This window comes from Zophobas morio, unplaced genomic scaffold (genome assembly GCF_036711695.1).
Source record: "Zophobas morio isolate AGI-343-1 ecotype UQ-CSIRO unplaced genomic scaffold, CSIRO_AGI_Zmor_V1 ptg000014l, whole genome shotgun sequence".
Taxonomy (NCBI): Eukaryota; Metazoa; Arthropoda; class Insecta; order Coleoptera; family Tenebrionidae; genus Zophobas; species Zophobas morio.
The window spans coordinates 21,868,987-21,885,806 of NW_026972119.1; the positions used below are offsets into that span (position 1 = coordinate 21,868,987).

At 35.1% G+C, this 16,820-nt stretch overlaps 2 protein-coding genes across 7 annotated transcripts in view; both read left to right on the forward strand.

Annotated features, from left to right (window-relative positions):
• Positions 1 to 16,820, forward strand: part of LOC135128634 (LIM domain-binding protein 2) — a 187,085-nt gene that overhangs the window by 147,479 nt on the left and 22,786 nt on the right. The window lies entirely within an intron of this gene.
• Positions 10,562 to 15,850, forward strand: LOC135128635 (uncharacterized). Of its 2 annotated transcripts, none has more exons than XM_064055597.1 (2): positions 10,562 to 10,982; positions 11,851 to 14,819. In XM_064055597.1, exon 2 carries the CDS (start codon positions 12,319 to 12,321, stop codon positions 13,267 to 13,269), a length of 951 nt encoding a protein of 316 aa, XP_063911667.1. In that variant the 5' UTR covers positions 10,562 to 10,982; positions 11,851 to 12,318; the 3' UTR covers positions 13,270 to 14,819. The 2 variants fall into 2 exon arrangements, 1 of the variants encoding a protein (XP_063911667.1); XR_010280451.1 differs by lacking the exon at positions 10,562 to 10,982 and adding an exon at positions 15,615 to 15,850 and having other exon boundaries at positions 11,169 to 14,746.

Below are 16,820 nucleotides of genomic sequence, written 5' to 3' on the forward strand. Positions count from 1 at the left end.
GTATCGCAGCGCGCGCCCTGCGTCATCTCTGGATTACGGCCGGCACACACACGTTTCGTTATTTGTGCGCCTTAAGGCCGGACAGATTGATTGCGGGATTGCCGCGATGCACAAACGTACGCAGGTTACGCTCGGCGGCACGCACTAATGGAGATGTCGAGGGACGAAAAAGGACATGGCTGGAGCGAGAGTGGGAATGTGTGTAGGGGCGTGGAGCGGCGGAATGCCGGGGGCTGGGATGGGCGAGAGACTTGGAATCGTGGAAATTGCGATGGAGTTTAGAGCGTAATTAAAGCACTGGAGGACTGGAAGTCGTCACATTTTTTATTGACGATAAATTCATTATGATATATATTTTTTATCCATTCGAAAAATTAAAGGACCACGAAACCGACAACATTGTCTAGGGAGAGTTTTTTTGACAAATAAATTGAGGTTAAGTCTACAAAACACTTATTCATTAGTATCATTATCATCTTGCTTATAAATTTTATCTGAATTAGACTCCGCCAGTGAAATTATTATTGGCAGGTCAATCTGAAGATTTAGATTGGACATGTGCGACTTTCGATATACTCTAGATTTTAAAATTGATAAAATTGTTGCACCCATAACCTGATGTAACTATACAATTAATAATACAAAGATGTGTATAGATAAACCTTATCGACATTTTTGTAGGGGCAGCATTATTAGTAAATTTTGTGAGTAATTGATTATACATAACTTAGAACTACCTACCATATTACTCGAAAGTCAGCAGAAATTTTTTAACTCCACAATAATAATTATTGGTGACGTAGACGTACGAGGTGAAGGAGAGGTCTGATTTATGTCAGACGGGTTGTGGAATGGATGCTTGGTTTAGTTCGAGCGACGTTCTTTTACATTTTGGATTTTTTCTCGTTGGCATATTCTAAATCTGATCTCATCTCTTCAAAGAAAAGGTCTCAAAATTCGAAAAAGATGTTTTCAATTTTGAAAAACGACATCAGGATCTTCAAAATGATTATCAATTCATCTATATTTTAATTTTTTAATTTTCCGAATTCAGATGTTTCGATATTTTCATTGTTCAATCTACCGATTTATCAATTTTTCCATTTTTTAAGTTTTCGATTTTTCGATTTTGTCTTATTTACATAATTTCGAAACATCGAAAAATTGGAGAATGGAAAAAAAATTCCGAAAATTGAAAAATTGAAATATAGAAGAACTGAAAACTCAAGAAAATAGAATAAAAATTTAAAGTGAAAAATCCCAAAGTAAACGAAAAAAATTGGAAAATTGGGAAATTGAAAGGTTTCCGATCTTTAAATTTTAGATTTTCGAATTTTTATTTTTTGATTTTGTGATATTTGGATTTCTGATTTTTTTGATTTTTCAGTTCTTCAGTAATTCTATTTTTCAATTTTTCAAATTTTGACGTCGCTAAATTTTCAGTTTTCGGATTTCTTAATTCATCTATTTTTCATTTTCCCATTTTGTTTCGATTTTTCAGGTCTTCAAGTTTTCGATTTTTCAATTTTTTGAGTTTGCGTTTTTGGTTCTTCGATTTCCCAATTTTCCAATTTTTTAATTTCTCAATTTTTGGACATATCCTTCAGTTTTGGGATTTTTCAATATTTCGATTTTTTCATTTTCCGACATTTCGACTTCTGGATTTTTTGATTTTTCGACTTTTTTTTGGATTTTCAGCTTTTGGTTTCTTAAACTTTGGATTTTTTATTTTTTCGACTGTTACGATTTCTCAGTAATTCAACTTTTCGATATTTTAATATTTCAGTTTTTAAAATTCTAGATTTTTCGATTTCTCGAATTATCAATTCATCTATATTTTAATTTTTTAATTTTCCGAATTCAGATGTTTCGATATTTTCATTGTTCAATCTACCGATTTATCAATTTTTTCATTTTTTAAGTTTTCGATTTTTCGATTTTGTCTTATTTACATAATTTCGAAACATCGAAAAATTGGAGAATGGAAAAATGAAAAAATAAATTGGAAAATCGAAAATTTAAAAATTCCGAAAATTGAAAAATTGAAATATAGAAGAACTGAAAACTCAAGAAAATAGAATAAAAATTGGAGAATCGAAAAAGTGAAAAATCCCAAAGTAAACGAAAAAAATTGGAAAATTGGGAAATTGAAAGGTTTTCGATCTTTAAATTTTAGATTTTCGAATTTTTATTTTTTGATTTTGTGATATTTGGATTTCTCAATTTTTTGATTTTTCAGTTTTTCAGTAATTCTATTTTTCAATTTTTCAAATTTTGACGTCGCTAAATTTTCAGTTTTCGGATTTCTTAATTCATCTATTTTTCATTTTCCCATTTCGTTTCGATTTTTCAGCTCTTCAAGTTTTCGATTTTTCAATTTTTTGACTTTGCGTTTTTGGTTTTTCGATTTCCCAATTTTCCAATTTTTTAATTTCTCAATTTTTCGACATATCCTTCAGTTTTGGGATTTTTCAATATTTCGATTTTTTCATTTTCCGACTTTTCGACTTCTGGATATTAAAAAAAAAAACTTTCTAGTTGAAATTCTTGAAAATTTTGAGAAGGGACCAAGTTGAACGTTAAGACGCGCCCTCGAGAATCTCGAGACGACAAATCAAAATCTTAAGGGACTAAAATTGTAGATTTTTCAGTCAAAAAATCGTCAAAATTCTAAAAAAAAAAATAATCGTTGAGATACTATCTTAAGATACTAAAGGCAAAATTCTGTATCAAAATGTATTAAAATTTAAAGGTTAGTAAAAATAAACGGTCAATCATATTTACCAATTTAACTCGTTACTATGGAAATTTTCAGTTTAACACCCTTTAAATTTAACAAGTGTTCACAGAATTGAAACAAAATCGTCATCTAAAATTCAGCATTTTGAAGTATAAAATTTTGAAACATTGACTTAAAAAATGTAGATAGTACTACGATTTAGGCATATTAGTTTTCTAGTATCGCTACAGCTTGATGGAACAAATCAATTGTCAGTAATCTTTTAGAGATCTTCTAGACATTTTGGCTCTTGCTTTTTCAAAAAAAAAGATCTTCAAAAATGTAAGAATATCTTTTGAATTGGGAAAAAACGAAGCCAAAATATTCAAAATGATTTAAAATCCATATTAAAAAAAAACTGTCAGCAGAATTTGTGGAAAAGATCCTGAAACTTTAAAGTCGAATTTTAAGACACAAGCTCAAGAATTTCCAGAGTCTAAATCAAAATCCCAGGAGATTAAAATTGTGAATTTTTCACTCAAAATTTTTGATGTGTTTACATAAAATCGTCAAAATTCCAAAAAAGAGGAAACAAAAGTTGAACATTGAGACACAATTTTGAAACACTAGAAAAGAAAATTGTAATCTGAGGCGACCAGAGTCTAGCATTTTGAAGTATAAAATTTTGAAACATTGACTTAAAAAATGTAGATAGTACCATGATTTAGGCATATTAGTTTTCTAGAATCGCTATATTTTGATGGAACAAATGATCTGTCAGCGATCTTCGAGCGATTTTCTCCTCATTTTGATCTTACCTCTTCAAAAAAAATCTCAAAAATTTAAAAATAGTTTTGAATTTTAGAAAACGAAGTCAGAATTTTCAAAATGATTAAAATCTCTATAAAAAGAAACTCTCAGTAGAATTTGTTGAAAACCTTGAGAAGGGACAAAGTAGAACACAAGACAACAAGAATCTCGTGAATCTAAATCGAAATCTAAACACACCAAAATTGTACATTTTTACTTCCCGAGCTAAGGAAGTATGTATAGTAATCGAGTCCATCGGCCGAATTGCCACTTTCATATTTTCTCGACGTGTCATGACCTCTAGAGTACGAAAAAAGTGGTCTCCCATTTCCGTCTGTCTTCTGTCTGGTGTGTGAATCCGTGTCGAATTTTCACCCTAGACATCCAAAATTTTTCGAAAAAAATTTAAAACTGAATAGAATAATTGCGATGTAACTTTCTTGTCATTTGCCAAAATCAGTCTTATCTTACCAAGTACTAGTATCATCAGATTAATTATAATTAATCTGATAATAAATACCTACGTTTTATGTATCGCTTCAAATTATATAGTTCTAAAATTATAAATTTTTTACCGAAAAAATGTTTTCGGGTAGTTCTCAAGGGCGGCTGATGCCAAAAACTGCAACGTCTACAAATACTCTGGACAATTGGACATTGCTAAATAGTAATTTTAAATATTTTAAAAAATTATCCTGAAGTTTGTGTCATAATAATCAGAACAATTTTTTTTATCTCGTTCCATTTGTATCAAATGTATCTATCTTAAGATGTTGTGTCTTGGATATATCGTTGGTAAAGTCTCGATAAAAGCGGAGGCCAAATCATGACTCATTTAGACCGTTGCCATGGAAACCGCACCGCTAGTCGCCGTATTTGGCTGGAATCGGGTAATTTGCAACAGTGACCGCTAGCAGTAATTCAACTTCGGGAGTTTTTACTTAAAATAGAAAAAAAAGAAAGAAAAAAGACCAAAATTGTATGGTTACCCCCTATATATCATTAGATATTATTTTAATTGAGCTTTCCTTAAGCTTTGCAACCGCAGTTTATTTTTGAAATTACGATGCGACGTTGCCAGGTTATTCCAATTTTTTTGAAATTTATAGCAATGGAAGGGTTCAAAAAAATCACAATAGAGCTATGTATTTTTAAAATCTGTATTACAATATTGTGGACAGATAATGAAAAAGTACATAATTTATTGTGGTGTAAATGAGATTAAATTTTCATATACAGACTGTTCATTAAAAAATGTTTTAATTATTACAATTTTCAAGTATGTGAATATTTAATTTTTTTTATGCTGGATCTTATTCTATTCTTGTTGTCTTTTCTATTTTCAAGTTCATAGTTACTGCTATTTTTTACTACGTCTCTAATCCATTTTTCAATTTTCCAATTTCTGTTTCATTTTTGAATTTTTAGATTTCTCGATTTTTCGTTTTTTAAATTGTACAGTTTTTCGATTTTTCGATGTTTGGATTTTTAATTTTTAGATTTTTCAATTTTTTGATGTTTCGATATCCCGACTTCCGATTTTGTTGACTTCTTTGTTTTAGATTTGTCGGTTTTTCAATCCTTCGTTTTCTCGATTTTTACTTTTTGAATTTTGATTTTTCGTTTATTCGATTTTTCAGTATTTCCTCAATTTTTGGAATTTTCCGACTTCTCGATTTCTGGAATTTTCAATGCTAAGATTCCTTCTCGATTTTTTGATTTCTCGGTTTTTCCATTTTTTAATATCTAGATTGTTCGACTTTTCGATTTCTACGTATTTTTGAATATTTCGGTCTTCAATTTTTCGTTCTCTCGATTTCCCGATTTTTACTTTTTAAAATTTGATTTTTCGTTTTTACGATTTTTCAATTTTTAGGTTTTAAAATTTTTCAATTTTTCGAATTCTCGATTTTTCCATAATTCGATGTTTCGATTTTCAATATTTTAACCTTCAATTTTCGATTTTCACTTTTGAATTTTAGATATTTCGATTTCTCAAATTTTCAATATCTCAATTCTTTGATGTTTCAATTTCTCGATTTTTCTATTTTTTGATATTGGAAGAGTATAAAATACTGTAACAAAATACAGGCTGTTCCATTGGAAAAACTGAAATATCGGTATTTGAAAATTGTGAAGTTTTAGAATTTTTTATAAACACTATGTATTAAAATTTGATTTAGTTGATACCACAATAAAGCACATAGCTTTATTTATTTCTCCACAAAATATTGTAATCTAGACTTAAAAACAACCCTACGGCGATTTTTTATTAACCCGTCCACTCTTAAAAAATTTCAAGAAAATTGGAATAACGTGGCAACGTCGCATCTGAATTTCAAAAATCAACTTGTATGTTACGCCTTAAAACCAGAACACTTGGTATAGTTAAGAATAATTTAAGAGGTTAGTCCTCAAAGAACGGTACAACTTTGATCCTTGACTTTTTTCTGTCTCTAATATATCGAGGACCGCGCGTTTAGTGACTCACCCTGTATATTTTTCTCTTTTTCTAATAGAATAGAAAATAACTTTTCAATTCTGGGCCTTATTAGAATTTGTTTTGAGCGTTCATATTTTTCTTAATAAATGTAGCCTCCTTTTCACGACAAGAAAGTTAAGTCATATTTAAAAAGATAAATTTTTGTAGGGAGATATCGATTATCCAATTATGCTCCGCCCCTTAGTGTGACAATGAATTAAAAATGAGATAGGGTGGGTGGGCGGGGCTTATATTTTGCGTGTTTTTTTAATAAATGTATTCTTCTTTTCACAACAAGAAAGTTAAATCATATCTAAAAAGGTAAATTTTTGTAGGGAAATATCGATTTTGCAATTATGCTCCGCCTTTTAGTGTGACAATGAATGAAAAATTCATCACAATTGAGATAGGGCGGGTGGGCGGGGCTTATATTTTGCCTGTTTATCTTAATAAACGTAGTCTTCCTTTCGCAACAAGAAAGTTAAATCATATTTAAAAAGGTAAATTTTTGTAGGGAAATATCAATTTTGCAATTATGCTCCGCCCCTTAGTGTGACAGTGCATGAAAAATTCATCACAATTGAGATAGGGCGGGTGGGCGGGGCTTATATTTTGCTTTTTTATCTTCATAAATATAGTCTTCTTTTCACAACAAGAAGATAAATCATATTTGAAAAGGTAAATTTTTGTAGGGAAATATCGATTTTGCAATTATGCTCCGCCCCTTGGTGTGACAATGAATGAAAATTTCATCACTATTGAGATAGGGCGGGTGGGTGGAGCTTATATTTGGTCTTTTTATCGTAATAAATGTAGTCTTCTTTTCACAACAAGAAAATTAAATCATATTTAAAAAGGTAAATTTTTGTAGGGAAATATCGATTTTGCAATTATGCTCCGCCCCTCGGTGTGACAATGAATAAAAAATTCATCACAATTGAGATTGGGCGGGGCTTATATTTTGCCTGTTTATCTTAATAAACGTAGTCTTCCTTTCGCAACAAGAAAGTTAAATCATATTTAAAAAGGTAAATTTTTGTAGGGAAATATCAGTTTTGCAATTATGCTCCGCCCCTTAGTGTGACAATGAACGAAAAATTCATCACAATTGAGATAGGGCGGGTGGGCGGGGCTTATATTTTGTCTTTTTATCTTAATAACTGTTGCCTCCTTTTCATAACAAGAAAGTTGAATCATATTTAAAAAGGTAAATTTTTGTAGGGAAATATCGATTTTGCAATTATGCTCCGCCCCTTAGTGTGACAATGAATGAAAAATTTATCACAACTGAGATAGGGCGGGTGGGCGGGGCTTATATTTTGCCTGTTTATTTTAATAAATGTAGTCTTCTTTTCACAATAAGGAAATTAAATAATATTTAAAAAGGTACATTTTTGTAGGGAAATATCGATTTTGCAATTATGCTCCGCCCCTCAGTGTGACAATGAATGAAAAATTCATCACGATTGAGATAGGGCGGGTGGGCGGGGCTTATATTTTGCCTGTTTATCTTAATAAATGTAGTCTTCTTTTCACAATAAGGAAATTAAATAATATGTAAAAAGGTAAATTTTTGTAGGGAAATATCGATCTTGCAATTATGCTCTGCCCCTCAGTGTGACAATGAATGAAAAATTCATCACAATTGAGATAGGGCGGGTGGGCGGGGTTTATATTTTGCCTGTTTGTCTTAATAAACGTAGTCTTCCTTTCGCAACAAGAAAGTTAAATCATATTTAAAAAGGTAAATTTTTGTAGGGAAATATCGATTTTGCAATCAAGCTCCGCCCCATAATTTCAGAATCCACATTTCCTTGTAAAAATGTACCTACCATAAGTTTCTTGTTGTGGAAAGATGGCTATGTATATTAAGAAAAAAAAAAAAATGCCAAAATATAAGCCCCGCCCACCCGCCCTATCTCTATTCGGGCGATTTTTTTTTATTCGTCGTAAACCGAGGGGTGGAGTTTAATCGTAAAATCTAAAAATGGAGAAGCCGAAAAATCAAAAAACCGAGACATCCAAAAATCAAAACATGAAAAGATTGAGAAGTCGGGAAGTCGAAATAGCCCATACGAAAAATTGAACAATCGAAAATTCGAAACGTCGAAATATCGATAAATCGGGAAATTGAAAAATCGAAAAACCAAAAATTTTTAAAACCGAAAAATTCAAAACTGAAAACTAAAACCGAGAAGTCCAAAAATCGAGAAATATAAACAACAAAAAACTGAAAAACGTAAAATTAAAAATATCAAAAAATTGAAAAGTGGTAAAATTGAAGAACTGAAAAATGGAGAAATCGAAAATGTTAAAGTCTGAAATATATATCGAAAAACTGAAGAATCGAAAATCAAACATTTAAAAAATCGAAAATTTTAAAAATCAGCAATTTAAGGATTCCCAAAATTGAGATGTTGAAAGATCGAGATATCGAAAACTTTTTTTATATTGTGATTTTATTTCTTAGTATACATAGTATTCTTTGAACAACACGATATTTAAACACATGATTTTAATTTCTTGTGAAGAAATAAGTATTTTGCAGTTAAAAAATCATCACAATTGAGATAGGGCGGGTGGGCGGGCTTACATTTTGGTTTTTTGTTTTAATATGTGTAGACTTCTTTTCCCAACATGAAACTTAAAACGTGTTTAAAACGGGAAATTTGTGTACCATTTCAACTCTGTTTTAAGTTTCTTGTTGTGAAAAGATGGCTATGTATATTAAGAAAAAAAAAGGCAAAAATGGTAAATTTTTGTGGGGAAAAAATCGATTTTGCAGTTATGCATTTTTGGTATACAAAATAGACACTCTTTTTGGAAAAGAAGACGATTGGGGATAGTTTCCACATTTTAGCGTTGTAGTTTCAAGGAATTGGTTCTAATTTTTTCGTAAAATTAATCAATAATATGGGTTTTTTTTTAAATTTCTTTTCTAGTTGACCATGACGCGAGTATAAATTTAAAAAATCACACTTATTGAAAAAAATTCTTATATTCCATATTTTTATAAATACAATTCCTGCGTTTTCTAGAACGTTACACCCTATATATTTTTCCAGATTTAGAGTGCGTACTAAAAATGTGGGAAACGACATCAGAGACGAAGGTTTTATGGTGAACAATTTTTAACGTATGTGCATTTGTTTGTTAAAAGAAAATCTTTCAAAATTCTTAATTCCGCCATTTTTAAAGATGGAGATCTGAAATGTAATCGTTTTGCCTGGACAAACTATAGAAAATTGAACCATATTTAATCCTACAGGATGATTTAAAATGGAATGGGGATAAATCAGTTTTGTTGCTTATTTTAGAAAAATATTACAGGTCGTTGGTAATCTTAACAACTTGTAAGTAATTAGTTCCAAATAAAAACAATAGCAGGTTCCTTGGGCAAAGATGCACAGTCATAGAAAAAATCTCGCTTCATTATATCTCGTGGGTAATAAAATCCGTTCCACCTATTTTATTCATCAACGCCAGTGAACTGTAATAAGCACTAAAAAAAGTCGTCGTGATTCGACTTAAGCCATTTATATTTTCCACCGCCAACTTGCAATACCGGAAAATCTCCAGTGTCACAGTCGCTACTCTGCAAATGTTGCAACAACAATCACGTTTTATGTCTTTATTTATTTCCCAGCACGTTAGATCTTTACTTGAGCCGTACTTAATTCTCTGATGGAAGTCCGATAATGTTGATGCCACGATTTGACTTTTATTCTCAAGGGACCAAACCACGAAGTTACGGATTAGTATTTTGTCCAATTTATTACGACTGAGTTTTCTTGTGCTTCAATCGCATATTAACAGTATTTTTAATAGCCCGAAAAGCTCCGAAGTCGAAAAAACTTCGCATCATGACTTATAAATAGAAAAACCCCCTTGAATGGATTAAAAATGCGCTGAGTCAGGTCAAAAAAAGGAATTATGAAGTTATTGAATTGTGGGTCGTTGAACCTCGTTTAATTCGTCAAGATTTTTTGTCAAGAAATTCATCATGTGTTTAATGTGAATAGGAGAGATTTGAGTTAACTTCATTTGCTAATTGTTATTTGTTAACCAGGTCGCTAACTAACAGTGCAAACTTATTTCAAACAACTCGCAACGAATATTTCATTTAACTTAGAAAGTTGGTTTGTTTACTTTCTAAAAATAATGTAAATAGTTTTCGAACTTTTCTCATTTTAAGTGTTCGATTCCACTTGCGGTGGAGCTTTTAGTATAAATTCGTAATGAGTGTCGCCGTTGACGAAAAATTTAAAAGTTACAGTCGCGGAAGCTTTTTTTCGTGGATTCGCAAGTCTTGGATTCCCCCATGTAGCAACCTGAACATAACTCGTGGCGTGCATTTGACCTATTTCGCGTCGAATTGCCGTTGTTTAACCGTCTGAGGTTTGTCATTGATTACTTTCGTCGTGCCGCTATATTTCTTTATCTTTACGACATTTTTAAGTCTCGGGTGTTTCTGCTCGCAAGTACGAGACGCAACAATTGCTAATTAAACGACTTATTAAGAAATTAATGAAAAACTAGACACTTGTAAGATAGGTTTGTACTTAACATGTGTTTCTCTTCATATTTTTTATATTTGGGGTGTAGAAGCATGCAGTTAAGAGTTTCATGCTAATTTGGGGCTCGTAAAAATATATATTTCCCAGAAACTGGGGAATGGCCTATGTCCTTTCACACGCCTACTAATGGCCTGCGATGCAGGGGTGCGGGTGGTCCAGTGACCTACACTTGAGCGAAACAAATCTGAGATTATCGCAGTCGCAGGCAAAAACAGAAACCACATGTGTGACCCAAAGAAAATAGACCAGATTGGGGTTGATTGGTTGACTGTGTTTCTGTTGAGAGGGTGTAACTAAAAAGGCCTGGATAAAGATTTCAGTTTTAAAACGGACGCGTACCGATTAAGACGAAAATTTAACAGTTCCGTGTTACGGTTGTTCAAAAAGTGTTGAGGTGAGTGTATCACTGAGTTATCGATCTTAGGGGTGATGTGAGTGAGATTTCACTAAGGTGTAATCTGCGTTGTTAATTGTTGTAAAAGCTAATTGGATTATCTACTGTAATTTGGTGAGTCCGTTCCTTGTTGTTATTGTTGTATTTGACATGATTATTGATAAATGGTACCGAGTCAGTTGTCAAATAATGTTAACATAATCCTGAGAGATATTGAAATAGTAAAAGTGATGAAATGAGCCTTGACATGTCGAGCTAATTTGATTAGGCTGTCCGCCTTCCTGTGATACCTTTATGCCTGTTGTTGCGGGCGAAGAGACCTGTTGTTGCGGGTTTATGCCTGTTGTTGCGGGCGAAGAAATACCTGTTGTTGCGGGTATGTGCCTGTTGTTGCGGGTACGGTGCGGACATCAATCCTGATGTCTGTGGTCAAAGGACTAGTATCAAAGTGGACACCTCGTGCGGTTATTCCCTTGGTGTCACTGCACCCTTTGGTACTAGACCTGGGATAGTAGCAGGAGCTGGGTGCGTCGCGCGGCCTTCCCCTTCGCCCCTTGTAGACTCCGTACTATACCCTACGACGGTATGAGAGTGAGCACTTCGTGCGGTTTTCCCTTAGTGCTCATTGTACACTCTGTACCGGACAGTATGGACCATGTGTGATTCCAACCATTAGGACAGAGCTCATTGATTGATGAAATAATTGTTAATTAAAGCAGTCATATTCTTGATAAAGTAGTACCAACCTTGTTGACTGATAATAGCTAAAATAACACGGACTCACTATTTAAAAAGTAATACCCGATTAGCAAATTCGCCACATCGACTTTAGGAATCGATGGCTCACATCCCCAATCACATTTTACAGGTTGCATAATTGTTGTTATGACCGATTCACCTCGACACCAGCCCTCCTGACCAGGCTGTAAATGTAATTAATCAGCTATCAACACTGACGACTTAAAAGTGAGTTTATAATTTATGTTATATTAAAATCTGACGTTTGATAATGTGGATAACTGGTAAAGAAATAATGTAACGCCCTCACAAACACAACACATCGAAAAAAAAAAATGTGTTCTTTTTGTTTAGAATTTTTCATCTCCTACATAATTTATCAGAAGTGGGATCTGACACTCATGTGTCCGAATGAATAGATCATTAGTTTAAATTGTCGTCGTCAGAGTGTAAAACAATTTTAATTTGAGTTGGCTAGGATCTGTTAATAAAGTATGTCAGACTTTCAATCTCCCAAAATTTGGGTAACAGGTGCTCGAGGTGAGTCACATTGAATGGGTAAAAATTGACTATTTATTTTATTTAGTAATAAATCAGAATGGGTCGCCCTCGTCGTCAACAGTCACGGGAATCTCCGTCCCCTCAAACGAGCGATCATTTTTCGCGCACCGAATCTCGCGAAACAACGAGCTCGATAGACAGGTTGACCGAAGTAATGACGACGTTCATTCAACAAGCGGGCAATAGGCGACCGTCTTATCTGACAAAGGGCGAAGTGGTGCCTTATTTTAATCCGGATGACCGAGAACAAAATGCCGAGTCCTGGTGTAACAAGGTCGACGAATTGAGCGAGATTTTTAAGTGGCCTGAAGACGCCACGATTTATTATGCATTATCGAAACTTCGCGGATTAGCCGAAACATGGTACAGGGGACAAACCACCCTGAAATCAACGTGGGGTGAGTGGAAAGAACGCATAAAAACTGCATTTCCCTCAAAACGCAATTTTTATGAGGACCTGGTGAACATGATGCGTCGTAGAAAGCGTCCGGAAGAGACGTATGATAAGTATTTCTACGAGAAAAACGCAATGTTGACGGGGTGTAAAATTGTCGGGTCCGATGCGGTGTCGTGTATAATTGGCGGCATTGACGACGTAGTCGCTAAGACAGGGGCAACAGCGGGTAATCACCAAACACCGGAGTCGCTATTTCAGTACTTATCGGCGATAAACGGCGTGTCTACGACACCACGACCGTCGACATCGAGAAACTATTCGCACCCCCATTCGTCAACATCAAAGAGCTATTCGCATCTTCATGAGAAACCGGAACGTTTTGGGTCAAGTACAAACGGAATGTCGGAGAGGTCGGCAGCTCATTGTTACCACTGTGGTAAGAACGGCCACTATTCCAAGTACTGTCCGAATCGGAGGGCACGTGACGCCGCTGATACAGTACGATGTACGTACTGTCGGGGAAGAGGTCACTTAGAGGCCAACTGTTTCCGTAAGGAAAATGACACGCAGGCAGACAAATCAATCTCATAAATAGCTTACACAAAATCCGATCCCCACAACTCCAAATTTTACAAAAAAAAAAAGTTCTCGTTAACGGCAAACTCGCAACGGCGTACATTGATGTGGGCAGAGATTTCAAGAAAAATTCGGTGAAAGGGAAAAAATCGAAGAACGTATTTCACATGGTAAAGGCAGACTGGGGGTTATCGGATCAACTGACAGATCAGAAAATTCAGCGCATCCACCAAACTTGTAATTCTCTGTGCAGTGAAATCAACAAAAACTAGAATTATTGTAGAGAATTTCAAAGACATATTCGCCGCTTACGGAATACCTAAAGTAATCATTTCGGATCAAGGTACCGCATTTACATCGAGTCAGTTTCACAGATTTTGTGAACAAAATCAGACCAGACATGTTAAAAAAAAAAACCGGACAATTTTATCGTCGTTACTAACATCCACAATAGAGGAAGATCGCTGGGATGAGTAGATTACACCTGTTCAATTTGCAATTAATAATGTGATAAATAAATCCACGAGCATAAGAGCAAGCCAACTGTTGTTGGGGTATTCGCCTCGAAACAGTACTGACATGACGCTCTGAGATGAAGTTTCGCAAATATCGTCGATCTTGACCGATCTTGTTACATCCAGACAAGAGGCTGCGGCAAAGATTGCTCAAAATCAAGAACAACAAAAGCGACATTTCGATAAACGACGAAAAAAAGGCGAGAAAATATAAAGAGGGTGATCTCGTACTAATCGCGAAGAACGTAACAACGACCGGGACAAGTCGGAAATTAATTCCACCCTACAGTGGACCCATGGTCGTGAAGTCGATCCTGCCAAACGACCGGTATGTGGTGCAGGGTATGGAGAAGTCACATCGGACAAGAAATAAAGCCGGCTACGACAGAGTCATCGCTGTCGATCGGATGAGACCCTGGTGCCCACCTGGAGGCATTTCCGACGCCACCGATAGCGAGAGTGGCGAGGACGGGGTGATTTTATCCGATGGCGACTCGAATTAAACACCACAACGGCAACTCGGGGCGAGTTGTTCGCAGGATGGCCGAGTTGTAAGATAGGTTTGTACTTAACATGTGTTTCTCTTCATATTTTTTATATTTGGGGTGTAGAAGCATGCAGTTAAGAGTTTCATGCTAATTTGGGGCTCGTAAAAATATATATTTCCCAGAAACTGGGGAATGGCCTATGTCCTTTCACACGCCTACTAATGGCCTGCGATGCAGGGGTGCGGGTGGTCCAGTGACCTACACTTGAGCGAAACAAATCTGAGATTATCGCAGTCGCAGGCAAAAACAGAAACCACATGTGTGACCCAAAGAAAATAGACCAGATTGGGGTTGATTGGTTGACTGTGTTTCTGTTGAGAGGGTGTAACTAAAAAGGCCTGGATAAAGATTTCAGTTTTAAAACGGACGCGTACCGATTAAGACGAAAATTTAACAGTTCCGTGTTACGGTTGTTCAAAAAGTGTTGAGGTGAGTGTATCACTGAGTTATCGATCTTAGGGGTGATGTGAGTGAGATTTCACTAAGGTGTAATCTGCGTTGTTAATTGTTGTAAAAGCTAATTGGATTATCTACTGTAATTTGGTGAGTCCGTTCCTTGTTGTTATTGTTGTATTTGACATGATTATTGATAAATGGTACCGAGTCAGTTGTCAAATAATGTTAACATAATCCTGAGAGATATTGAAATAGTAAAAGTGATGAAATGAGCCTTGACATGTCGAGCTAATTTGATTAGGCTGTCCGCCTTCCTGTGATACCTTTATGCCTGTTGTTGCGGGCGAAGAGACCTGTTGTTGCGGGTTTATGCCTGTTGTTGCGGGCGAAGAAATACCTGTTGTTGCGGGTATGTGCCTGTTGTTGCGGGTACGGTGCGGACATCAATCCTGATGTCTGTGGTCAAAGGACTAGTATCAAAGTGGACACCTCGTGCGGTTATTCCCTTGGTGTCACTGCACCCTTTGGTACTAGACCTGGGATAGTAGCAGGAGCTGGGTGCGTCGCGCGGCCTTCCCCTTCGCCCCTTGTAGACTCCGTACTATACCCTACGACGGTATGAGAGTGAGCACTTCGTGCGGTTTTCCCTTAGTGCTCATTGTACACTCTGTACCGGACAGTATGGACCATGTGTGATTCCAACCATTAGGACAGAGCTCATTGATTGATGAAATAATTGTTAATTAAAGCAGTCATATTCTTGATAAAGTAGTACCAACCTTGTTGACTGATAATAGCTAAAATAACACGGACTCACTATTTAAAAAGTAATACCCGATTAGCAAATTCGCCACATCGACTTTAGGAATCGATGGCTCACATCCCCAATCACATTTTACAGGTTGCATAATTGTTGTTATGACCGATTCACCTCGACACCAGCCCTCCTGACCAGGCTGTAAATGTAATTAATCAGCTATCAACACTGACGACTTAAAAGTGAGTTTATAATTTATGTTATATTAAAATCTGACGTTTGATAATGTGGATAACTGGTAAAGAAATAATGTAACGCCCTCACAAACACAACACATCGAAAAAAAAAAATGTGTTCTTTTTGTTTAGAATTTTTCATCTCCTACACACTTTTAAATGCGACTTTACGACCCAAAATAAGCGTCTATTTATGTATGGAGTTGTCACGTCACGAACACAATCAACCCTGATTTAAATCGATTGGATTGGATAAAGCCGGTCCCACTAACCTGCAAGACTGGACGACGAGACGTTTTAGTATTCTGCCGGGACCGTGTCGTCTTAATTCATTGAGTTTTTACGAGGACAGCTGATAATAAAATGTTTATTAAGTCTTTAACCGGCTAAGTAATGTACTTCTTGCGGCGCGTGATTAAAAGTCAGCAATTAACCGAGGGTGATTTAGGTAGAAAGGTTGCTTTTTTTCTCCAAGGCAAGGAAAAATTTATGTCACGATCCGCCGCAACACCGGCGTTATCAACGATGATTTGCCGAATCAGTATCACCGTTATTTATCTTTTTTATGTTGACGATGTGCTTCATATGGCTTATTGTACTTTCGTTCGAAGGATATTGGCGATGATTTTATGTAGGAAGTGACTGTTGAACGATAAAATGATTCGCAGTTTTAATTAATTGACGATAACTTTCAAGATCGTGCGATTAAACTGAGCGTTTCCTTTATTATTTTCATGGATTTTTAACATTTTTGAATCTCGAGACTCAAGAAAAATCAATTTTGTGGCGTTTGAATACAACACGTGAATGAATCCGTATTCGGATTTTTCGCATGTGTGGACTACTTAATTAAAATTTTCAAATTATAGCAAAGTCGAAGCTTCATACGAACAATAACGTTTTTCACGTTCTAGTAATTCTGTTAAACGTTACGTATTTGGTCCGGTCCAGACAGGTTGCTATGGAAGCATTTTTTTCCACTTGCCAGCGTTTTTGTTTATTAAGGAAACGCCCACTTAAAAATACTCACAATAAAGTCTTTAAATTATTGACAAACGGATCGGTTGTCTTCTTTAAAATTCTAAAAAGACGTCGTAAATTCTCGGTAACGATT